The sequence below is a fragment of the Crocodylus siamensis genome, chromosome 2 (assembly GCF_052110815.1).
Source record: "Crocodylus siamensis isolate JL-2025a chromosome 2, ASM5211081v1, whole genome shotgun sequence".
NCBI classification, from domain to species: Eukaryota; Metazoa; Chordata; order Crocodylia; family Crocodylidae; genus Crocodylus; species Crocodylus siamensis.
Genome location: NC_143396.1, coordinates 93,508,354 through 93,534,685, shown reverse-complemented (window position 1 = coordinate 93,534,685; position 26,332 = coordinate 93,508,354). Strand labels below are relative to the sequence as shown.

Genomic DNA, 26,332 nt, shown 5'->3' with positions numbered 1-26,332 from the left:
TTCTGAACCATCTTCAGTATCAGCTTTACAAGTCTTGTATACTAATTTGTTATACATCACATGGTGCATAATATTGTCTCTTATAAACTAATACATATTTGCTATAATGGGATTACCTCTCCTTGTCTCCTATTAACATCTTCTTTCGTTCTGTATCAGTATCAGTTCCACCTCCTCATCTGCTTTCTTTAGTCATCCCTTCCTTATTTCTAAAAGTAATGAAAATGCAATACATATGTAATTACAGTCTGAAAGTCATGGGCCATCCCTTTCAGCAGTTGTGAAGAAATACCGTAAAATGTTGAGTCGTATTAAGCGCAGATCTGGTCTTTTGAATCTATCTACATCGCTAAGCTTTTCAGAACTAGAGGAGTGGATGGACAAGAAAACATGTAAGTGCTCTTAATATTTATGTAGACAGTAATCTTTCATTTCCAATTTAAATGTATGTACTCATCTCTAAGTACCATGCTGTGGCCATGGACAGATTTTACATCTGTAGCACTAAAAATGCCTTTTTAATATTGCAAAAAGCAAGCATACAACCATTCAGGCTGTTTAGAGTTGGAAGACAACATGGTGAAACCACCATGAATGTATGTTACCTCTTTCTAGTAGTGCCACATGTCATGTCTGCACACTTACATTTAGCACTATGAAGTATAGCTCAATCTTCAGCATCCCAGAAGTCCTTTAAGCTTTGTCCCCATCCCTGGCTCCAAGGATTGATTCTGTGATTGATGCTGAATACTACTGCCCTAGAAAGGTGGAACTGAGCACACGTGTTGCCATCATGCTGACTTGCCATTCAGTGCTGTCGTTTTCATCAGCAAGATAAAATCCATCCCAATGTTCATGGAGGTATATTTCAAATGGTTTCCAGAGTACTACATAATTAGAGTTGATTCTGGTGCTTGTTTTGTTGAGTCTTCTAACCAGATTGCACTGGTAGCCACACTTGAGAACAGCTAGGAGTGTAACTGCTGACAAGAATTTGGGATAGGAATTGACCAGGAAAGCTATGCCTCTGCACTCTCAGTTTTAGTGGGGAGAGGGGGTTATGTCCTTGAGTGTGTGGTCCCATAGCAATCAGCCAATAAATGCATTCCTCTGTGCTCAGCCATCTTTGGAAACCTTGTGATCCAAGGGGCCCCCTTAAAAAAACGCTGGATCTCAGCATTAGGACCTCCTTCCCTTCCCTGCCCCCCCCCCCCCGGCTATGGAGTGCTAGCAGAATATTCTCTTGTCAGGTTTTGTGGAACTCTGGACAACCAGGGATTTGAATGGCTGTACACACAAGTCATGCCACATTTTTGTGGAGTTACAAATTTCCGTCGAATGAGCATCTGTCTTCCCCTATAACCTTAATGTTAGAAATTGTTCCTTAGTGCAAACCTCATTCCATGTTACCAGTTGCATCTCAAAGATGTCAATCCAGCTATCCATTGTTAGAACTACAGGATCTATCTCAGTTGGTAGATTCTACTGATCAAGACACTGTTGCAAAATGCAATGCCATAGATGCTACATTTTTGTGCAGTTAGTACTTATTGCACCTATGATATTTGATTTTTGCTTTATATACCTACTGATGCTAGGGTTATGCACTGTCAGAGAAACAGTGGGTGAAAAAAGGTGATTTTGCAAGCCATCTTAATACCATACTAACACAGAACAAGCAACCTCCCAACCTTCCAGAACTGGGGTGCTTGTCTTAAGTGGGGAAGCTGATTTTTTTCTTCACTGGACTAGATACCTGAAGGAGTAGAAATGCAGAGGCTGTGTCCCTTCCTTCTCTGGCTGCAAGCAAGTGGCGGTGGTGTTCAGTGTTAACCCTTTCATTGCTAATTAATTGACAGTAGCTTTTGGCTGAGAACCCAAAAAACAGATGCACATTCTATAGTAGCTGTGAAAGGATTAAAACTAGACTCCAGCCCTGCTTGCTAGCTTCCTCAGAGAGAAGGGGTAGTGATTTTGCAGCATAGCATCACCATGAAAGAGTTCTAGGCCATAACTCTGGAAATATCTTTTTTTTCCTATGTTCCACCTTCCAAAAACAAGGTGTGTGCCTCTTTTGGGGGATGTGGCATGCAGGAAAACATGGTAATTGCTTCCTTTTTTTACTTACAAACTGATTTAAGAATTATTGCCAGTTCTACCAATAGTTCCCATTTTTAGGATAGTGAATCTTGCATTTATAGAATATTCTAAAATGGAAGAAACAATATGTGTATAGAGAGTGTATCTCTATTTCCTCTCGCTATGAAAATATATATATGCCTTTTTAATGTTTTATTTTAAGGATCTTTTTTCAAAGATCTATTTTTAAACTTCAAATTACTTTCTCCATTGCCTCATTTCTGCCTAAGTGCTGACTGAATAGTGGAACATATGTTGTAAGGTGATATTTAGCACAGTCAGCTGCACTCCTTTGTAACAGGGCCATTATAGAACCTACACATGTGACTGGGGATGTAGCAAAGTGCAAGAGAGAAATGGGGCATGGATGATAATAGGCTGAGGCTGCAGCCAAGAAGGTGCTCTTTACTGATGGGAATTTACTTCTTATGGTCTACCTCAGAGTAGATCCTGAGTGCAAGTGCTGGAAAATGTTAAAGAGGTAGGAAATGTTTGATTGCTACTAGCAGTGTCCTCCTCAGCATCATCTGCAGCTTGTTCATGCTCTCTATATTGTTTTGTATATGACTAGATGGAATTGTCTTTGGACAAAAACAAGGAGTGGCAAGATGAGATTAAGAAAAACTGGAAAAATAATATAGATTTCCTAACACATCAATTCTACTGCAGAATAGTCTCCCAAGTAGTGACAGCAACATCTTCACATAGGGTATTTATAAACAGATGAGCAAAATCACTGAAGAAAAGCAATACTGCTGGTGTGGTTGGTCAGTTTTTTTATGTCCTGGGACAGCAAGCCACTCTAAGGACACATTAACTGGAAAATCCATAAAAAAACTTGGTTGTGCTGGAGTGGTGTTGTAGCAATGCTGATCCCAGAGTTATGAAAGTGGCAAGGATATTTTGGGATGATATCATTTTTGGACCAACTGCATGGTTTGGATAAAACTAGACAAGTTTTTGAATGCAAGGTGTTTTTCATCAGGTCTAAGTGATCAGTGATGATTAAGAACAGGTACTAGGGCAGTGAACTTGGAGAGGGAAGAAATACTCAGGGGTAGAAGACAAACAACTAGCAGAAAAGAAAAGGCTTGATTACTAGGAGACCAAGACCTGTTACAAGGAAGGAGGGTATCACCTGTAGCGTGCAGAAAGAATTTCAGGAATCAGGAATAGTGTGTCATAAAGTCAATACCAGTGTTTAGTCCTTGGTTTTTAACATCCAGTCAGCTTATGAATATTTGTTTCCAAACTTCCTTTTTATAGGTGTTTGGCAGATTTCTCTTGGGCCTGAGAATAGTGAGGTAAGAAAGGGAGTGGTTGTTCTGTGAAAAATGTGCTCCTACTGACATATCTGTGTCTCTATCCTTTATATTTGTTTTTGTGAGAGTTCATTCTCCTGTGTCATTTTTATTTAGTTTTACCCATGTAATCACCATGGGATCATTTGGTGTACTGGATAAGATCGATCATATTTTGGGAAAGGCACGTGTAGGGTCCATAGATTCTGGTGGGCTCATTGTTACAGGTGTTGATTGTTGTAGCAGTGGAGATCTGTTGACAGATTAAGCATCTGTTGTTAAGGTAAGGCTGCATCCTTTCTGATGTCTGTTGAGCATTGGGGAGTTTGTTTCTGATGATGAATTGGGGGGTTGCATGAAAGCCAGGAGCGGAGGGCTGGGAATATTTCGCTCAAAGTCTAATCTGTGTATAGGCTGTAGTTGTATGCTGATTCTTTTAATCAGTTCTGGCTTGGGGTGGAAGGTGACCACCAGGGGTGTGGTCACAGGAAGATGTCTTTTCATGCAGAAGTAGGTTACTGCAGGGTATTTGGGTGGCTCTTTCAAAGACAGAGTCTATTTCTCTAGTGGACTGTCTATGTTGTATAAAGGCAGATTTCAGACTGGCCAGGTGAACATTACAAATATTCTCCTCACAGCAGATGCAGTGGTATTTGAGAGCCTGACTGTACATTACAGATTTTTGCTATGGTTGAGATGATTGCTCATTTCAGAGAAATAAGCATGGTAGTCCATGGGTTTTTTTTGTACGTGACGGTTTGTAGGGAACCATCCTGGATGTAGATCATGATGTCCAAAAAGTTGATGCTAGTTTAGGAGTATTTCAGCGAAAATTTGATTATGGGGTGGTACATGTTAAACGTGTGGTGAAAGTCAATAAGTAAGTCCAGGTGTTCAGCCCCGATGATGAAAATATTATCTACGTAGCGCAGGTATGCTGCAGGTTTGATGGTGCAGTTTTCTAAGAATTCTTTATCTAGGTGGCTCATAAAGAGGTTGATTGGCCATTTTTATGCCCATAGTTGTGCCCATAGTTTGGAGGAAAAAACAACTGTTGAAAGTAACCTTGTGGGTGAGGATGAAGCAGATCATATGTGCAACAATGTATTTGGAGTGTAGTCCATGTTTTAGTAGGTATTTCCAACAGGCAGCTGTGCCTACATGACGTGGGAAGTTAGTGTGCTAACTAGAGATGTCCATAGTTGCAAGTATGGCTTTCAATGGTAAAGTCTTAGATGTGACTTTAGTAATCTCCGTGTTAGTAAATATAGTCATTGTATAGGAAACAGGCAAATCAATCTCCTGTTTTTGTAGGTCTGTATTAAAATAGGAGAAATAATGCATTCCTGGACCAATAATGTACATTTCCATGGAATATTACATTTTTTCCTTTAGCCAGTAGTTCATATGGAGTGTCATAAGAATCTTTCTGTGTAACATGCTGTATAGTACTGCATGATTAAAAATGATGCATTATACATGACATTGTGGTGTTAAGGTGTGGGTGGTTGAATCACTGAAGCATTCCTATTAAGTTGTACCCCTTCAAAGGTCCTTTGTTTGTAGGTAGGAGAGCATGTTACAACCAGATGCATTGGCTCTTGTTTTATCTTTGTAGTCTTTAAAAAAAATAGAGCAGAAAGTCTAGCTTAAAAGGAAGATATTGTTTTTCCTAAACATTGATGTGACATACATTTGCTGTATTTGAAGGAGGGAGAGAAACAGACCTTCTATATACATAATCCCATCTATTCTATTAAGATGAATTCCAAATTTAGACTAGTTGTATTAATAATAGTAAACCATTTATGCTGCTAGCTAGAATGAAATTCTTTACCTACTGAGAAGGAAGGTTATCTGGCATAGACTCTGCAAAAAATGTCTGACCTATGGTAGATCACCTAAAATGATTTATGGATTTCAGAATGTAGGTTCTTGTGTACACTTAAATATATATATATATATTCCTTGTCTCCCATAAAAGGTGCAAAATAAATCAAACAGCTCTTATTCTGAGCTCCTCTCTGGCTGAAACTTTATTAATACACTCATCCATGAAGGAAATGGTTGATGGTTAATTCTGTTCTTGTTTTCCTTTTAGCTTAGGCTTAGCACAACCAGGAGAACCTCTGTTATAATAATATGGAGATATAATACCCTACAGTCCAAGTCCTCCTGATGCCTTTTTCCCCTTGCTAAGAATTGTTAAGCCTTCTGGTAGAGATGCCTCCAACCCATGCCATGTAATAAGGCCATCTCTCCTTATGTGGATCTTGAAACAATATTTTTCCATTTCTACTGATTTGGCTGGAGTTTGTAATTTTTTAAAAATCCTGGCTGGTATAGCACAAGGTAACTGAAAATGTCATAGTACCTCAGGCATAAATCAAAAACGAACCTAATCTATTATCTGACAGAAGACTATAATGTCTTCTCTTTATATAGTCTTTATACTACATATAAACCTGATTCTAAATAAGGTATTTCCTAGAAGACACAGAATGTAAGGGACCAAGGCATGGGCGAAGATACATTATTAGCAGAGCATAACTTTGCTAAATTGCCTGGCAGATGCATTGTGAGTGACGGACTGTTTTGTATTGCTGAGTAACAATTTGATCTAGACTCTTCTGTATCAGTGGAAAGACTCCTTTCCTACATGACTCCATGTTCAGCAGTGGAGAAACGTAGCAGGAGCAGGGTCTAGTCTTGCATCATGGCCTAATGATTAGACCTCTGAGGGGAAGCAAGAGCCTGGGGCTGGGTCAGGCAGCCGGAGCCATATACCAAAATCAGAGGAAATTCCAGAAGCAGAATCCACAACACAACCCAGGGTTAGGATCTGGGGATCAGATACCAAGTACCAACCCAAGGAGCAATCCACAGAACGAAGTCCAAAAACAGAGCCAAACCAGCATCAGGAAACAGATCTGAATGGAAATCCAAAACTGAAGTCCAGGAATAAGTCCAAAACCAGTCAAGAAGCGGGAGGCTTGCCACAGCAGAATTATTGATTCGCCTGTAGACCCAAGGCCCCAGTTAGTGTTAAACAGATTGGCACGGCAGTACTCCCATCAGCCAGTCAGGATGGTCACTACCCCTAAGCTTGGGCAGCGTTCATTAGCTGAGGCTCACTGCTGTGGTGCCTGGCCCAGGCTGGCCTGCCTAATCGAAGTCCCTGACACAGAGCATTCTTGCACGTCTAAGACATGTTGTAATGGTTTGTAAGTTTGATTGAATAATGAAAAAGTGTATGTTTCTTTTAAGTTTATGAAACAATGTTTGCCAAGAGAGAGTTCTGGAAAGAGATGGACAGAAGTGATCTGCCTGGATTTTTAAGAGACTGTGGACATTTTCTATCCCCACATCAAATAGATGAGGCTTTGCGTTTGGTCTGTCCAGGTAAGGTCATTTCTTAAAATGTATTCATAATAGTGTGCTTCCTTTGCAATCTTGCAAAGTTCTTGTTTAGAGGGGGTAGAGGAGTTGTTGCTGCCATTAAGAAAATGGATGAGGCAAAACTCATTCACATTTTTATACTGCTTATTATCTGTTTTACATGAAAATAAAGTGCGCTTTTAAAGGCCTGTCTCTTTTTTTAATGCAAGGCCCTAAATCTACACCAGTGGATGTGTTGAGGAGTCCGTGACCCTTTGCGGAGCTATTCTTAAAGACACAGAGTTGCTGTCAGTCTCAAATTTTATTCAGCATGCTGGATATCCTGAGCAAGCTCAGAGGCTCTGAATAAAACTGTTAGAGGCGATTTATAGTTTACAGACAAGATGCGCGTGCAGGTGGGAATTTTTCACTGTGAAAGAAAACAAGATATTAGGTCAGTGTGAGAAACTTTTAATTAGTTCAAACTGGTTTTTGGCTACATGTTTGTTTTTGAAATGCTAACTAATAGGGAGGAGGGCTACATCCTTGATTGTTTCAGACTTCAAGGCGACTAAGATTTGGTCATCCTGGAGTCTTATCAGGCTGTGTCCTTGAAGTGCTGCGTTTGCTTTGTAGTTAACTTCTACACTATTATCTATGGTCTTGCTAATTAATTTCTACAATCCCCTCTTTGATCTTGGCCTTTAAAGGCCAGGATCACTTTTTACCATATTTAGTATTTAAATGCTTCTGGCACTCCAGCACTTTAGCTTTAGACATTTCAACATATTCTTCTATGTTATGCATAGTACATTTACAACATGTGGATAATACAGAAGGTAGGGTTCTAATACATTGAATACAACAACAGGTTAAAATCAAAAGACATTCAAGAGTAACAATAATAACAACGAGTTTGTGGGCTCATTGTAATCCGGGGAATCAGGATGTCAGGAGAGCCTATTCATCTTGTATACTCTAAGAGGCGTTATTTTTGGTTATGGCATGGAATTGACTTGCCATGTTCTGGATCTTATGAATATCTTTCAATATTTTTCTTGATTTATCTACATAGGTGCAGCAAGTATCATTGACTAAAGTACATACCTCTCTATGATTAGCAAGAAGTAGGTTTAACGCTAGGCAATTTTGTAAAGTAATATGAGAAATTTGAGTTACTTCAGTTTGCAGTCGGGTTAAGGCATCTGCGGTGTTGTTAGCTAATACTTCTAGTGAGGCTGAAAGATTTAGAAGAGCCTTTTTAAGTTCAGAAACACCTATCCAAGGTATGACCTATCGGGCAAAGGAATGGAACAAGGTAGGTCACTCGACAAGAGGGTTGAGGCCTACCTCTTGTCGGAACCGATGTGGGCAGTTTCAGTGCCACTTTTGAAGTGACATGTTCGGGTGAAGTGTCATGTTTGGGATCACTATGCTCAGGTGCACGTGCTATACCAAATGCTTAAATGCAACTTTTTTACAAAGCTAATAATGCCTTACATATACAGGTCTATTACCTTGCCATCCGAGAGAGGATGGGTCTAAGGTTATTGTTATATTACAAGCACCTGCTGTGGCATTTCTTACAAACACAGCAAAACTACTAAGACATAGCTTGTAATAGCACACAGAATTTTCAGGGAAGATTACTTCATTAAGGAACCAACATTCATAGTACTATTTACTGTCATTATGAGTGCTTTTGTTAATAGAAGAATAATTAAATGAACTAAGGCCAAGACCGATAAGAGGAATACTTATGCTGGGATGCTTGGGTAGTTGAGTACACACCTAGCAGTTTGAGAAGTTTAGGTTACTTGCGTAGGAATTAGTCATTTTTACAAGAGCATTATGAGGGTATTCTACATTTTGGTGAGGATTGATAGCTAGTAATTTAGGGGACGACACTCACTAAACTGAGGTCTCAATTTCACTTTTGAAATAGAATGATTGTTCTCCAGGGTTAGTAGTTTTACTTTGGATGTAAGCTTGACTTGCCTCTGTGGTGATGTCTGCACACTAAATTTTATGGTTACTAGGGTAATACCCATACAGCTTACATTGACTTGGGGGAGCATTGGACTTGTATATGACAGTGGAAGCCCCTTCAGGCGGGACTTGACTAACTTTGTTTCGAACTTGTTTGGTGTTAGTATACTCTAGTTGGGTGCCAGGATAAATTCCTGTGAACTGGGTGAGACTGCAGGGGCACTTGATTAATATGGGCAGACAGACTATTAACACAAATATACTCATGGCAGTACTTGCAAGGCACATATTGTTCATTGACTGTTGGCTCTCCGCAGCCGAAGGGGAGGTACACGATGAGGTTTTGTTGGGGTAAACACTGCAGGTTTCACATGTGTGTGATGGTTCCACGAATTTTGGCGATCTTGACTGCAGAGTGGGTGGTTAGTAGGACTTGGTATGGTTCTTCTCACGTTGCCTCCAGGCAACTTTTCTGTTGCGGAACACAGACTCATACGTAGTCACTGGGACTGAGGGGGTGTATCTCTCAATCAAAGGGTACAGGTTGCTGAACGGCAGCATGACGCTGTAAAGTAGTAAGCTGCTTTTGCAAAGAAATCACATAATGGGTTAAATTCTCATCTCTTGCTAGCAATCCTGTAGCTGGCGGAAGGAAACCATGGGTAATGGGGGGTGGATGACCAAACAAAAGCTCATAGGGAGATATCTTAATGTCAGCTCTAGGCGCGTTTCGCATAGCAAATAGTGCAAGGGGCAATGCCTCGGGCCACTTAAGCTGAGTTTCCGAACACACTTTGTTTAGAAGGGTTTTTAGAGTTTGATTTGTCTTTTCCACCTCTCCAGATGATTGAGGGTGATAAGGGGTGTGAAGCTGCCTAGTGATTCCCAATCGTGTGTAAATTGTTTGCAAGACCTGGGAGGTGAAGTGACCTCCTTGATTTGAGTCAATGACTTGGGGTATGCCGAACTGCGGAATAATGTCCTTTAGAAGCGCATGAGTGACTTGCTGATGAGAGGCATGGGTGGCAGGAAACGCCTCCACCCAATGGGTGAGCTGATCTCACACTACTAAGGCATGTCTATATCTTCGGCACCGGGGAAGTTTGATGAAGTCTATTTGCAGTCTCTCAAATGGTTGATATGCTCAAGGTTGGCCCCCAGGTGGGGCTTTTCTCTCTGGGCCAGAGTTGAACGCTGGGCAAGTGGGGCAGACACTGGTCACTTGTTTAGCCACTGCATGGATCTCAGGGGTGAACCAAACTCGGAGAATGGTTTCAGCTATGGCAGTCGCCTCATAATGACCTTGCCTATGCCCTATTTGGCACAGGGCTGCTGTAGTGCTTTAGGCAAGATGGGGCAGTTATCGCTAGTGTACTACAGTCCATCTTTTGAATAAGCCCCATAGAGATGTTTCCAGTCTTTTTCTTTTCTTTTGCACGCTTGCTCATATCCTTCTAAGGCTCTGGGTTTTTCTCACACAGGAGCAAGGGCATTGAGACTTACGGGTTGTTGAGCGGTGGCTTTGGCAGCAGCATCTGCCCGCTTATTTTCTTTGGCTTCAGGCATGCTCCCGCCGGTGTGTGCGGCGACATGCATTACAGCTATTTGTCTGGGTTTCTGGATGGCTTCCAGGAGCTTAGAAACCTGAGTGGAGTTCGCAATCTTTGCTCCAGAAGAAGTAATGAAGCCTTGCTGTTTTCATAATTGCCCGGTAGAGTGGCAAATCCCAAACGCATACCGACTGTCAGTGTATACGTTTAAAGTCATCTAGGTTGCCAGTTCACATGCACGAGTTAAAGCAATCAGTTCAGCTGCTTGTGCACTTAGCCGGGGAGATAAGGGCTTTGCTTCAACGATGTTGAAGTCAGTGACGGCCACATACTCAGTCCGATGAACTCCAGCTTCTATGTAGGGGGACTTATCCACATAGAAGACTAAGTCAGGATTGTTCAGGGGCACATCAGTGAGGTCGTCTCGGGGCTTTTCCATTATGGGAACGACGGTGCAGCAGTCGTGATGTGGCTCTCCATCTTCAGGATGAGGCAAAAGTGAGGCCGGGTTGAGGCTAGTACAGCGTGAGATGTGCACGTTCTCGGCAGCTAACAGAGTCACTTCGTACCGGGCTAAACGTTGGTGAGAGAAGGCTTGAGTCTTTTCTTTAGTCATTAGGGCTTCAACTTCATGAGGAACTCTGACTTCGAGGGGGTACTCCATGACTAGCTCTTTTGATCGCTCAACAAGCAGTGCTGCCTCTGTAACGGCGCCCAGACAGCTAACTACCTCTTTTGCCACTGGATCTAAAGTGGCGGAGTAATAAGCGATTGGGCGTAGCTGAGGTCCCAGTTTCTGGGTTAGGACTTCTGAAGCTATTCCCCATCTCTCATGGACAAACAACACAAACGGCTTCTCATAGTTGGGGAGTCTTAGAGCAGGGGCTTGTGATAGCTGGTGTTTAACTTGGTGAAAACCATGGTCTAGCTCGGGGGTCTATTGAACCACTTCAGGTTCTCCCTTCCGAGTGGTCTCTACCAGAGGCTTAACTATCTCTCCATAAGCAGGGATCCACGGCCGGCAAAATCCAGCTGCTCCTAAAAAAGCTCGCGTATGCCTCTTAGTGGTGGGTTTTGGCAAGTCTTTTATAGCTTTTACCCTTTCATCAGACAATTCCTGCAGTCCCTTTGAGATCACATGCCTCAGGTATGTAACTTTCTTTTGGCAATATTGTAACTTTCCTGGGGATACTTTATGTCCTTTTTTAGCTAATCTTTCTAATAGTCTTAAAGTGTCCATCTGGCAGTTTACCTGAGTCTGTGTTGCTAGTAGTAGGTCATCTACATACTGTACAAGCACTGTATCCGAGGTAAGTATGATACCTTGTAAGTCTCTAGTCAGGATTTGGCTGAAGATAGTAGGACTCTCGGTGTATACTTGGGGAAGTCGCGTCCAGGTTAAATGTTGTCTTCTCTTCTAAGTGAAGGCAAAAAGGTATTGAGACTGGGCTGCAACTGGGATTGAAAAGAAGGCAGCACACAAATTAATTACTGTGAATCGGGTGGCTCACCACGGGATGGAGGTAACAATAGTGGCAGGGTTAGAAACTACGGCAGCTCTGGGAATCACATAATCATTTATAGCATGTAAGTCTTGCACAAAATGATAAACAGGCTTGCCATCCTTTCCTAGTTTAGGTTTCCTGACTGGTAACACGGGAGTATTGCAAGGAGACTGACACTCCACTAAGATCCCTTTCCTGATGTATTCATCCATCAGGGGTTGCAAACCTTCTTCTGCTTCTTTATTCAGCAGGTACTGACGCACGCAAGGCAGGACTTCCCCCTTGGTTTGAATAACAGCCGGAGTGGCAGACTTTAGCAGTCCTACATCGGTGGACTCCCAGCCCCACAATGTGGCTGGCAGTCATTGTAGTTTCACTGGTAAATTTCTCTTTTTTCCTCCCGAGGCCAATGCCCTGGCAAAATAAGGCAATTTGTCAATTGGCAATTCTAAAGTTATTCCTTCCAGACTACAGCGTAGAGTGGCCCTCAGCTTACACAATAAGTCCTGTCCTAACAAATTCATAGGAGCACGGGCAGACAACAAAAAGGAATGTTCACATGACAAGGGTCCCACTTGGACTCGAGTAGGGGCACTCCTGCTAGTTTTGAACAATTCCCCCCTCACTCCCATCACATTGTTAGTTCCTTCTTCAATTAGACCTGCATGCTCAGGAGTTGTAGACAACATAGACATGGTAGTGCCAGTGTCAATTAAACAATCGTATCATTGCTCTCCTACCTGAATTGAGGCAACAGGGTCACTCCTATTGCAATTTATAGTTATTGCAGGGCAGACTGGGTGAGGATGGTCAGTTGGGTCACTGAGTCCTTCTTTCCTGGGTGTAGTTTTTGACACCGGCTCCTCGCATCACTGGTCTGGAGGGGGCCCCCGTTCTGAGATGGCTCTGATGTTCATCCCTTTCCTCTGGGGACACTCTCATTTGAAGTGTCCAGGTTGTTTACAGTAGTAACATACCTCGCCGGCCCTTTGAACTGTGGACCACCCTTTGCCCTGGTTTCTCTGACCTAATCCCTTTTGTTGAAACCCTCCCTGGCCCCTTCCCCTGTTCCGTCCTCTTCCAGACATGCTGTGCATAGTTCCCTCAACTATTGCAGCTACTAGCTTAAAATCTTCCTTTCTCTCCTTCTTTTTTCCCCTCTCTTTTCTCCCATCAAACACATAGCTTGCTATATTTCTTATCTCTAACATACTCTTTCCTTCCCACCCTGGAGTATATCTGCAGAAATGCTCCTTGCTATCGGGAGTACTCTGGTTTACAAAGGCTGATACCAGAGAAGGCATATGCTCAGGTTTATTTACATCAAGATGAATGTATGTCTTGGCTGCCTCACACAAATAGGTAAAGAAGGTATCCGGATGATCCTCGGGTCCCTGTTTGCATGCATGGAATTTTCCCTAATTCACGGGCTTTTTACTTGCTTCATCAAAGCCTGCTAGTAAGTCATTCTGGGCTTCTCTCAGGAATGCCCTTCCCCAGAGGTGTTGTAATCCCAATTAGGTTCATTGGAAGGCCAAGGATCTCTGTTTGCTGCTGAGGCAACAGCCTTGGCCCAGTCTAAAACTTTAGCCCACTTGTGTGGGGTCAGCAGGGTATCCATGAGTTCCTGCATGTCTGACCAAGAAGGGTCATAAGTATGGACTATGCGCTGAATAGTCTGCCCCATTTCATTAGGTTTTTCTCAAAAAGAGGGGGTCTGTTGTTGCAAAATGAGGAGGTCCCCTCAGGTGAAAGGCACATGAATTAGAGTAGGGTGAACCTGGAAGCTGCCCCCGCCATCCACAAACGGGACCGGGTGGGTTTGCAAAGGAGCCTGAACCACCACATTCAGGTACTCCTTCCCCTGGCTGGATGGAAATGCCTCCTCCACAGGACCTCAGCTCTGGGTGCAGACTGAAGAAAAGCTTCTGGAGGCAGGGAGCCTGGAGCTCGGAGTCGGCGCTGACGCCACGGGAGCTGGAGCGCTCTTATCAGGGGCAAGGGTTGACCGGGGACAGGGAGAGCAGGGTAGAGAGGCTCAGGTCTGTCTTCAGACTCCACGGAGACTGAAATTGGAGGATCATAAGGGGGCGGAGGTAGAGTATAGAACTGGTTTTGGGGCTTTTTCGGCCAATCCAGCCGACAGGTACCAATAATCCATGTGTTGAGGTTTTAAAGCTACCCATTCCAGTCGAAGGAATGCCAAACGAGACCGATCAAATAAGCCAAATTTCAGCTACCGTTTATCCAGAGCACCTTGTTGAGTTAAGGCAGGCCACTCCTGTGTACACAAAATACAATCGCGCTTCCTGCCCATGCCAGACTGCAATGGCAGATTCCCTTCTCCCCAAGCCTGGAGAAGCCTCCCTAAAGGAGATCCCGGTGGGACGTTTGAAGCCGATTGTCCCATGCTCCTGAGACTTAAGCACTCTGGTCTATAAATTCCCGGGAATGGCTACCCCTCATGGTGGACCCCGTTTACCCGACGTCCGGACCAAGCCCTTCAAATGGTGACAAACTCACCTATGCCGGCTGGGAAGGTTGGTCCAAACAACGAGCAGCCAGGTCAGCACACAAGGGGTCCCATCTGGGTTGCCAAATTGTTGAGGAGTCCGTGACCCCTTGCGGAGCTATTCTCAAAGACAGAGAGTTGCTGTCAGTCTCAAATTTTATTCAGCATGCTGGGTACCCTGAGCAAGCTCAGAGGCTCTGAATAAAACTGTTAGAGGCGATTTATAGTTTACAGACAAGATGCGTGCGCAGGTGGGAATTTTTCACTGTGAAAGAAAACAAGATATTAGGTCAGTGTGAGAAACCTTTAATTAGTTCAAACTGGTTTTTGGCTACATGTTTGTTTTTGAAATGCTAACTAATAGGGAGGAGGGCTACATCCTTGATTGTTTCAGACTTCAAGGCGACTAAGATTTGGTCATCCTGGAGTCTTATCAGGCTGTGTCCTTGAAGTGCTGCGTTTGCTTTGTAGTTAACTTCTACACTATTATCTATGGTCTTGCTAATTAATTTCTACAGATGTAGCATGTAAAAAAGGTAAAGACAAGCTTTGTTCATTCTCCTTGGCAGCTCTGCCCTTGCAACTGTTTACAGACAAGGCATGTCCCCACATTCAGGGGCATGTGCTTTGCAGCAACATAAATAGTAGCGGCACAAATTTGTGCCACTGCTTTTTACTGTAGTGCATGCCCCTGCACATGCACTTTGGTATGGGAAAGACTGTTCCACTTTGGGGAAACTACCCTTTCCCCACTTCTGCCAGCTCCTGCTGTGCTGGGGGCGGTGGGACGGGGCGCACACAGCTAAAGGAGTGGGGATGCTTTGACCAGCAGCCACAACATCTCCCAGGAGGATCAAGCCTCCGTGTCTGCTAGCACCTGCTCCTCTCATGTGCCTTCTGCTATCCCCAGTTAAGCACCCTTCTGCACTTGGCCTTTTACAACTCAGTGCAAAAGACTACTACAACAAATGCACGCTACTGCTGGGGGAAGAGAAATATAATTTGGTAAAGGTGTGTGTGCAGGAAGGCACAAACTGTTAAGCTCTTGCAGTTCACAGTTGGAGGAGATAGTATGTGCTGTTAGGTGAGTTAACATCTCATTACCTTGTATTTATGGGCTCATGTCAGGTATGTTTTGTGTTTATCTGTCCTAACTCTTTTGCAGTTAAGTTTTTTTGTACATTAATGTTATTTTTAAAAGAACATGTAATAGGAATATCATCTTAGGAGAGGAGATTTGTTATGTTGTGTAACCAAATGGAGACCATTAAGCTATAAGCAATGGATTAAAACATTCATTTCAATTAAGTCTATACTCCATCATCTTTCATGGCTCTCCTTTTCTGGAGACAGCAAGGGAATCTATAGCAGCTTGACCCCTTTTCTAACAGCTGCTTCTGACCAGCATCTGAAAACATAGTTAATGGAAATTGAACCTAAACGCTGGGAGATGGAAAGGAGGGCCCACTATACAGCAGTACACTTTTATTTTAAATTAATAATGTGTGTGCATCTCTCAGGAGGGCTTTGGTCACTTATTTGCCATCATATCCAAAAGTAGGAAAGCAGGTTGCCAGGGTATTCCTGTTGAAAGAATCGGCAGTAGAAGAACAGCCAGCTTCTGCAGTCAGGATTGTCAATATGTCACAATATTAACACCTAGTCAAGACAAATCAGGCATTGGCTACAGCATTAGTGTCAGACCAATGTTACAGTGAGTAGCGAGTCCAAAGATGGCTCTTCATTACTTTTGTGACTCCACCAGTTCTGCTGGACAACTAAAGCAGCCAAATAATTGGGAACATGGTCTTGGTTTGGATAATGACAGATTTCAGGTGTGTTCTAAACAGGTGAAAATATTTTGTTTCTGATTGCTTTGTTGTGGTAAACCTATATTTAATCATGGCTTACTTCATCTGTTTAATGACCTACTGTTTTCAGTTCAATATATTTTTATGAGATTTTTTTTTAAAGCCAAATTCTCTGCTGAATCTGAATTCTAAGGCAGCAGATGACTTTGTTAGTAGCTGACCCTCCATCACGTTTGACTATTAGCATATCTTAGTATTTGCTTCCAGTAAATTTAATTAATTTCTTATGGAAAATCATGCATTATATGTCATTTAGGTCACATTCCTTAGACAGCCGGAATAAGACCAGGTATTTTTAGTCATTGGCTCAGTCCTCATCACTATGGTAACAGGAGATTTTGTGACTGAGACATATATTTTTTGTCTGATCTCCTAGTTTTGGGAAACCATTCCTGCTTCTTACTATGTTCACAGAAAGACTAGCAAAGGTTAATTTTACCCCACTCATTTAAGTTATTTAGCAGCTCTTTTAGATATATAATATTATCAAGATTGGGCTCAGCAGCTCGAAGCTGGGGAACAGATTTGACAGGGTTATAAGTTTCTTATTTACAAGAAGTTTTAAGCTCTATCAAAGTATAAAAATGTAAATAATTAGAAATTGCCCGAACACAGAGATGTGCTTGTGACTAAGGGACACCTATAAAGTGACTTCTAATGAAAGCATTTTAAATAAATGGTACTGATCTGTAAAAGTGCTGTCTGTTTTATAATATGAACATTTATTTCTGAAGATACATTATTAACAGAGTATAACTTTGCTAAATTGCCTGGCAGATGCAGTGTGAGTGATGGACTGTTTTGCATTGCTGAGTAACAATTTGATCTAGTCTCTTCTGTGTCAGTGGAAAGACTCCTCTCTTACGTGACTGTGTGTTCAGCAGTGGAGCAATGTAGCAGGAGCAGGGTCTGGTCTCGTATCATCTTGTGTTGTAAATCTCTGGTATGGACATTGACTGCTGAATATGCTACCAGTACCAGGTGGCAGAAAGCTTGAATAAATATCACACTCTTAGAGAATGAAGAAAAGGAGGACATTCTCTGCTTTTTGTGCTGTTGCTGTTGCCCATCTGTACACGTTATTCTGTTTGCTGCTGTTGCAGCGTCTGTTGAACTCCAGCTGCCTAGGTGGCTTAGCTCCCCATTTTCATTTCCATTTGCAGAAGTTGCAGGTGGTGACCTCTGGCTGTTTGTCTAGCAGGCAATATACATAGCTGCCCAGCTTTTCAGGCAGTGTTGCTTTTTGTTGTTGGAATGCCCATCCATTCCTGCCCATCCATCCCATTAAAGCTCTTGCATGAAATGTATGTTATATAATATATATGTATGGAATGTATGTTATATAAAATAGGTTGTGTTGTTTTATATAAAACAACACAACCTATTTTTGAAGTCTCTTAGTAACTCTGCTTCCCTCATTGCCCTGCTCACATGTTATTCATTTTTATTTAATATATACAACACCAGAATTGTGTCAGGGTTGTTGTATGGGATATATGACACCTCTTAAAGAGGTCACCACTTGTATTTTTATTCTTAATCCAAATATTACCACAGGAACTGGTCTTATGAAAATAGGTATCATCTGATGGGCTGCTTTTTTACCCCTCTCCTAGAGCAGCTTATGATTAGTATCATTTTAGCTGCCTTTAAACTAACCATAACCTAGGAATGAAAGCATCCATGTTTTTTTACTGTGCCTTCAGCTATTGGTTCTCCTCAATCCTTCACTTAATTACAAGTTAGTATTAATTGTAATGAACATACTTTTAAAATTGTTTTCTCTAAGTAAAACTAAAACTTCAAAGTAAAAAATGTAAAATACAAGCTTAAAACAATGATATATGTAACAGAATGCTATGGTACTTTACACTGAAAATGGATGGCAGATTATTACTAGCAAGATAGTCAAAAGGATATGAATAAGAAATATTAGGGGCAACAGTGGCAAAATGGTGTTAATACAGAGCTAGAGTACTGGTAGATATGCTTTTATTAGAATCATTATTCCTTAAATAATAAATATAGTACATGGGACAATTATATGATTTGACAGAACAAAACTTGGATGTTGTTTTTGGTCAAAAACAAGAAAAAGGGGAATTTGGGATCTGTATCGGTGTGTGAGAACTACCATACCACTGTCTGGAACTTAGTCACAAAATGAAATGTAGCTGCGTGTGAGATTTCCTTCAGAACATTGTTTGTTAAATTCTGCAGAATGAAGGCTGCTCCTACTAAATTCAAATAAAAGTTTGTCTTTTATCTAGGTCTTTCTCATTTCCAGCATCTTAAAACATCTGGCAGTGATCTGATAGTAGTGAACCACGTATGTTTAAGGAAGTTATCTATACTGCAGTGCTTTGGCTGCTAGAACTTCAGGGGGAGATGGGAAATGCCAGCTGCAAACCACCAGCATGCCTGCACATTTCCGTGGCTTCTGCTGGGTGAGTAGTTCTGTCTCACTGGCTGTGGCAACAGGGTGTGAAATGCACTCTAGAAAGACAGAGCTGCTGACGATGGCAGCCCGCAAAAAGTGTAGGTCAGTACCTACTTTCTGTTGGTTGCCAGGCAGCGTAAAAATCTTTTTTGGCTAGGAGACTTGCTGTGCTACTTTGCTGTCAGTATGAATGGGCTCTGCTGCCCCAGAGCAATTTTGAGGGTAGTTTTGCCTTCCAAACTACATAACATGAACCAGATCGCTGAAAAGCTAGGGATTTCTAAAAGTGCAGAATGGTAGACTTTGAGTTTGTATACATTGGTGAGAAATATGTTTTATTTATTGTAGCTTTCAGGTTGCAAAACAGCATGCTGTAGGTGAAATGGGAGGTGGTAAATCATCTATGCAATCTGTCCTAGTCCCTTTTCATGGTATGGGTTCATTAAGAAGACGTATCAAGTCTCTGGGGAACCGTCCCTCTCTAGAATTTGTAGAGCAGTGTGATGTTATCTCTGTTTTAGCCTTTGATGGAGAACATGACTGAAAGCACATTTAGATTCACAGAACAGCTCATGGTAGGTGACACTGGGGAGTTTTCATAACTTTTGACAGTTCCTTGGGCTCTAGAGAAATGGTATTTTCCTTAAAGTTAGAAATTAGAAGTGGGACCACATTCTTTCCAAGCTTTTTGTGGTGGGAGAACTTTGCTGGTGGGCCTGGATGAAGAAGTAGATGTGTTAACATAATGGTTTGACGGAGCGATGGAAAACATTTGCTATTCATGTAAGTGGTCTTTGATTCAATCCCTTCTTAACATACTGCAGAAGACAAGATCTTTCTGGCCTTAAAATCTATTTTCTTTCATCATGGACTGTTGTGAAAAGAAATCAGGTTTACATACATTATATTCTTTCTTCCCCCATAAAAGGGTTAGTTAAAAAAAGACTTATCTGCTTCAAAATTCCAGCTAATCTCTAAAAACCAATACTGTTTTTTTAGCTTTTAACCCTCAGCCCTGAGTTTAGTATCTAGCCACTGGGTTCCAGCCAGGTCCTCATTTCCATAAAGTCCTTTCCTGCTCACTATCCTCCTGTCTGACTTTCATCACCCATTGAAACATTAATTTATCCCCTAAAATTTGAAAAAAAAATGTGCAGGTCATAACCTAGTAAGTACTTCATTTCCTTAAGTGTTCTGCTGAATTTGGATCATCAATATACTCATTCTGGGGTTGGCAGATCAGGACTATGTATTCAAGTTGGATTTCTCTCAGAGTTCAGACCTCTCCAGACTATCCACTAAGTTTGTTTTAATATGATTAAAATATTATTTCTTATAAACTTTAACAATAGTCTAAAATGTAATGGATTTATTGGGATGTCTTGATAATGAAGCTGAGAAAGAGGATGGACTCCATAGAAAACAAATGACTTGCTTAGCTGTTGAATACATTTGTATGGCTATATTTTACCTGCTTATTTATCCATTGCACTACACTTTAGTTTCCTGGCTTCAGCCTATGGGGTGGCAAAGATTATTTAATTTGATTATGACTGAGAAGCATGGTGAAATACAGCTCCACTATGCTTGTTTCTGTCCTGGTGTTTTATGTGACAGTAATGCAAGCCAGAATAGGCCTTATGCTACCATGCTTTTCTTCTTCCTGGACCACAGTGCTGAGCTTTAGTGAGCCAACCGGCTCCTTAGGCCACATTTTACTACATGTAAGAATATCAAGATTATTCAACCCTAAGTGTTTGTAGTACCATCCTTGAACTTAAGCCTTGGAAAGTGTTCAGTAACACAGTCAAAACCATAGTAGAAAAGGACCTTTTTAAGCAGGCTGCTTCACTAGCATCTGAATTGTCTGGTTTCATTCCAGAGAGACAAACTCATCAGGTTATGGGCAGTCCCGTCTGACATGATGTTTCTTCATTAATGTCACTACAGGGACTTTAATTTTTAAAAATTTATTATTATTAGTTGTCACGGACGGCCCCGCGAGCAGCCGTGAGCTCACGAGTGCCCCTTCGCCGTGCCAGTTAGGGTGGTCTGGCACCCTCTTCTCGCCCGCCACGTCTTTGATGTTGAGGTTCAGAATGGGAGGCTGCCTACTCGCACCTAACGACACCTTGATGGTATCCCCTCCGCTCCAAAGTGGGGTCCTCTCACCCCAGCCTTATGGGCAAATGCGTGCCTCCAAAACCTCCCCTTTAGCACGCCCCAAGCCTAGCAGCTGTCCCGGGGGACGTTGTCTGGTCCCCTGCCCCTCTGGTGCTCTCCCTCTGGCACCCTGGGCTCATCACCCACCTGGCGCCCCTGGGCCGGGCTCTCACCCACCGGCCTATTACTGACGCCCTTGGGTCTCTCTTGCTCCCCTCACCCCTCCCGGGGTCTCTGACGCGTCCTCCGCGCTCGCGGCCCCACTCGGGGTCTCTGACGCGTCCTCCGCGCTCGCGGCCCCACTCGGGGTCTCTGACGCGTCCTCCGCGCTCGCGGATTTCCCGCGTTTGGGGCTCAGGTGGCCGTAGCCGTGCCTGGCCCCCTTGACCCTTTCCTGGGTCGTTTCTGCGCTGCGCCCTCTCCGGGCCTCGCCCTCTCTGGGGCCTGTACCGCGCTCTCCGCGCTGCGCCCTCTCCGGGCCTCGCCCTCTCTGGGGCCTGTACCGCGCTCTCCGCGCTGCGCCCTCTCCGGGCCTCGCCCTCTCTGGGGCCTGTACCGCGCTCTCCGCGCTGCGCCCTCTCCGGGCCTCGCCCTCTCTGGGGCCTGTACCGCGCTCTCCGCGCTGCGCCCTCTCCGGGCCTCGCCCTCTCTGGGGCCTGTACCGCGCTCTCCGCGCTGCGCCCTCTCCGGGCCTCGCCCTCTCTGGGCCTGTACCGCGCTCTCTGCGCTGCACCCTCTCCGGGCCTCGCCCTCTCTGGGGCCTGTACCGCGCTCTCCGCGCTGCGCCCTCTCCGGGCCTCGCCCTCTCTGGGGCCTGTACCGCGCTCTCCGCGCTGCGCCCTCTCCGGGCCTCGCCCTCTCTGGGGCCTGTACCACGCTCTCCGCGCTGCGTCCTCTCCGGGCCTTGTACCGCGCTCCTCGCCCTCTCTGGGGCCTGCACCGCACCCTCGGCGCTGCGCGCCTCCCGCACTTGGGGCTCAGGTGGCCGTAGCCATGCCTGGCCCCCTTGACCCTTTCTTGGGTCTTTTGCCCCACTGGGCAAAGTGCCGTCCTTACGGGCCAGGGTCCAACCCCATGCTCCGTGCCACTCCGGCACAAACAGTTGTGCCCCCCTGGCACTGTGCCCCTACTGGGCACCCGGGGCCCCCAAGCTGCTGGGGAGCCCCGCTGAGGCCTCCTCGCTCCCCTACAGCCTCACCCGGTCCTCCGGTTAACCATAACTCAAGCCAAGCCCGAACGGCTGTAACAAAACCAACAAAGAGCCTACCCGCTCGTAAAGCCAACTCTCAGCCCCTCTCGGGCTCCCAGCCCTACCTCTTATCAGGGTGTCCTCGTCCCTAGCATCATCGCAGCCGGTCAGTAAGGTAAGGCTGCAACCCCCAACTCTGGCCGCTCAGCTCAGCCACAGAGCTCCGGCTCCTGTGGCATCCAGAAGGGTACTGCTAGCCAGGCTTTGGCCTAGCTGTTTATAAGGGCCTGGCCCTGCCCCCTCCTGGCCACATGACCTGCCTGGTTGCCCTAGCAACCCCCATCTGTGTTGCTCCAGGGTGCTTCAGCAGCCCTATTCCTCCTGCTAGTAGCAGGCACCCTGGTGCCCTGTTACACCTCTCCCCTTCCTGGGGCATCTCCTTAGGAGCGGGGCGCGGGAGTGCCCCGCGACATTAGTGTACCAATTTAACAGTATAATTAAATTAAATAAAATGCAATTCATTAATTGTATAAAATACAGTAGGCATGGACGACTTTTTTAAAAGTTATAATGACATTAAAATTCAATGCACTGAATTCATTAGAAAATATCTGTTATTCTGCTTGGTCTATTTTATATTTGCAGACTCTATCTAGGAGATTTTCCAAATCACCAACTGGTACATGTGGGCTGTCCCCTTTCCATTATTATGGACAAACATTAAAGTGCTTCAGCACTGTGCACCCACTGATTTTGTCTTCTGTTCATCCTCATATGTCTCTAGTCTCATTTTTCCCCTCATTTTTCTCTTTGGTATGGCTAGCTCCTCTTCATCTGTTACACTTTCTCACTATTGGCACAATAGGAAATCTCTTTTATTAATAAATGAAAAATATAAAATTTCAAGTTCACTTGTTTCTTGCAACAATATTTATTAATGGGAGGCAAAGCTATTCCTCAAAATATGTACACATATCTATTAAATATTTGTATTATATACATAAAGAAATGAACACCCAGCTGTACCCTGTAGTCTGACTGAGACTCCATCACTTCTGAGTGGAGTGTAATTACCTCCTCTGTCTTCTAGATGACACTCCTCTTAATACATCCCAGAATGAGATGTGCTTTTTTTGCAACAGCATTCCATTGATGACTTGCATTTAATTTGTGGTCCACTTTAACTCTCAATCCTTTTCTACAGTACTGCTGCCTAGCCAGTTATTTCCCACTATTTATTTGTACTTTGATTGCTCCTTCCTAAGTGTAGTACTTTGCACTTGTCTTTATTGAATTTCATTTTATTGATTTCAGATCATTTCTCCAATTTGTCATGATAATTTTGAATTGTACTCCTGTCCTCCAAAGTGCTTGTAACCCTTCCAGCCTTGCCTTCTTCATATTTTATACGCGTTCTTTCTTCCATTATCCACGTCCATTAATGAAAATATTGAATGGTATCAGAGCAGGACAGGCTCTTGCCGATAGTTGCTTGATATATCCTCCCAGTTTTGACAGGAAAATATTGACAAATCCTCTTTGAGTACATTAGTTTTAACCAATAATAAGAATAAATGAATGTATTGGAAATTTGAACTTTTAGAATAAAGTGATATTAAGAGTTTAAAATTGCAGAGTAGAATGATCTCCCGAGGTCCCTTCCAGCCCTAATGTCTATGAAATCTATGAAAATTTTGGGGACATATATTAACTGTTCACAATATATTTCCACAAATATCCCTTTTACATGAATTATGTAAGCTTCTTCTCAATATGTACAAGAAAAAATTTATCAATACAGCACTGTATCACAGGACTATGTATTAGGCATCATGGGATCAAGGAATCTCTTCCGGTGCTTGAGGAATGGATCATAAATTGATGTGTCTGTATCCCTGGACAACAATAACATATAATGTCTGAGATTCCACTGAGACATCTGGAAAAAATAGGGATCAATACATGGTAAACACAGAGAACTTGTTAAACAGAAAGATACTTGAAGAAAAATCAATATGCTATATTCAAGGATCTCTTTAATAAATGCAGCGGATGGAAGATGCTAAACCGCCTAAAAAATAGAAAGAGAGGATGATTCTAATACCCAGAATGTAATTTTTGTTAGAGATTCAGTTCTTGGCAGTTTTATTTTTCTGTATTGAAACCTGCTGTATATCTTCAAAGCATGTTTATCCTCACAAAAGTGCTGTGTTTTAGGTAAGTAAATATTATTTTTATTTCCTGGGTAAACAGAGACAGGAGAGTTTAAACCATTTGCCTCTGATCACACAATGAGTTTGTGGCAGAGCTGGGTTTAGAATTGGTTCCTGTGCCAGGTTTCTAAATTAGACTATGCAGCCTACCTAATACTTGACTGGGATATAGATGGTCAGGGCTTGGCTCTACCTAGAGGGTAACAGTCAATAGGATTAGGAACAGCCAAGTTCAGGGGAGCAGGGCTAGAATTAGATGTTATTGAATAGAGCTGATCTACTTCATTAGATAAAACTCATATCACCTTTTATCCAGCCTTTGATGATGTGGGGCAAGTGGAGATGTCATCTTTTTGCTTTTCCCACCTAGCCAGACCTGGGGCATACATCTGGCTAAGTGGGGAAAGCGACAGAGATAATAGACATCCACTGCAATAAAGGGAGAGATTCTATAACCACCTTTTGTTGCTCCACTAATGTTTTCCTTGTAGCTGTAACAACAAAGGGCATTAATGGCTATTCATTTAGCATTTGTGCCATGAGAAAAAATGTTATGGAGATGCATGAGACATCAGGTGACATCTGCTTTATGGCAACACAAATGAGAAATCAGGTGACACCTGTTTCTACCCTAAGGCTCCCAACTGGAGTTGGTGGATCAGGAACTTGAGAACTGCAAGGGAGAAGGATGTAGGCAGTCACCCTGGCTAGAGCTATAAGATGGGGGTGGGGCAAGGAACAAGAGGGTGGGATCCAGACTAGACTCACTAGCTAGGAAATCTGGATCAGAGAGATTTGGGCAATTAACAGATTAAACCACAAACTAGAAACTACTAGTAGAGCTGTGTGAAGCTTCAGGTGTGGATTTGATTTAGAGGAGATTTGGCCCGATTCAGCATCCGAATCTCTGAATTCAAATCAAATTGGGAGACCAATAAGAAGATCCAAATTGATTCAAAGAGTCCAAATTTATTTGGAAAAGATCAGGAGAAAGATTTGGAGATTTGGCAATTTGGGAAGTCTTTACTTGCTGTCACAAGGAGCTGGACCCAGGCTCTGCGCCAGTAAGTAGGGAGTGGGGGGCTGGAGTAGAGGGAGAGGACCATGGGAGGACCCTCACCAGGCCCCATACCCTGCCTGCTCCCCACCGCCTGCTCTCCCAGCCCTGTCAATAGCTGCCCTGCTCAGCCCCAGCATCCTGGCTCTTTAAAAAAAAGCAAAAAAATAAAAGCCCTGCACTCACTGGCTCCTACCAGGGGGTGGGAGGGGTGGTGATCCCCGCTGCCCCTCCATCCCATGCTGCATAGGGGGCTCTGCCATGAGCTCCCATCCCCCACCTTCTCTCCCAGCCCCATCAATGGCTGTTCCACTTTTTTTAAAGAGCCAGGAGGTTTGGGCTGGGCAGGGAAGCCATTGATGGGGCCTGTTTGATTCAGAGATTCAACCGGTTCAGCAAAGGCAAAATCTCTGAATCGGTTTCAGCAGAATTGATTCAGGACAGTGATTCAAATCACCTAATTGAATCACTGTCCTCTGAATCAGCCGGATCTGAATCTGAAGCAAATACTAGCTGCTTCGCACAGGCCTAGAAACTAGCTATCAGAGGACAGAGGTCTGGAGCACAAGGGGGTCCAGGCTGGAGTGTGGAACAAGAAATAAGTAGGCAGGAGCTAGGATGAAGCCAGGAAGCAAAAAAAGAGAATGTAAGAGTATAAGAATTGCCATTTATTGGTTAGACCATAGGTCCATCTTGCCCAGTATCTTGTGTTACACTGTGGCAGAGAGTGAATGCTGAAAAGGAGACTGAACAGGGTATGACCAAGGTCTTTCTTCACTGTTTCTTTCTCATTTGCAGTCTCCAGGATTTAAGGTCTAGGAAGCTCCAATTCAGAGGCTGTATCCATAACTCCCATGCTCAATAGTTACTGATACCCCTTTCCTCCAAGAATTTATCTAATCCATTTTTTAATCTAGCTAAACTGTCAGGGTCCACAACATTCACTGGTAATGAGTTCCACACTTCAATTACATGCTGTGTGGGGGGAAAAAAACCCACCTTTTTTTTGTTTATTTTAAAATTAC

The 26,332-nt window shown here is 43.4% G+C and overlaps 1 protein-coding gene across 1 annotated transcript in view; it reads left to right on the top strand.

Moving 5' to 3' along the window:
* IQCM (IQ motif containing M) overlaps positions 1-26,332 on the top strand; it is a 137,656-nt gene that overhangs the window by 9,144 nt on the left and 102,180 nt on the right. Inside the window, exons 3-4 of the mRNA XM_090034516.1 lie at positions 248-392; positions 6,708-6,836. Coding sequence (XP_089890642.1) covers positions 248-392; positions 6,708-6,836 — 274 coding nt within the window. The remainder of the gene's footprint in view (positions 1-247; positions 393-6,707; positions 6,837-26,332) is intronic.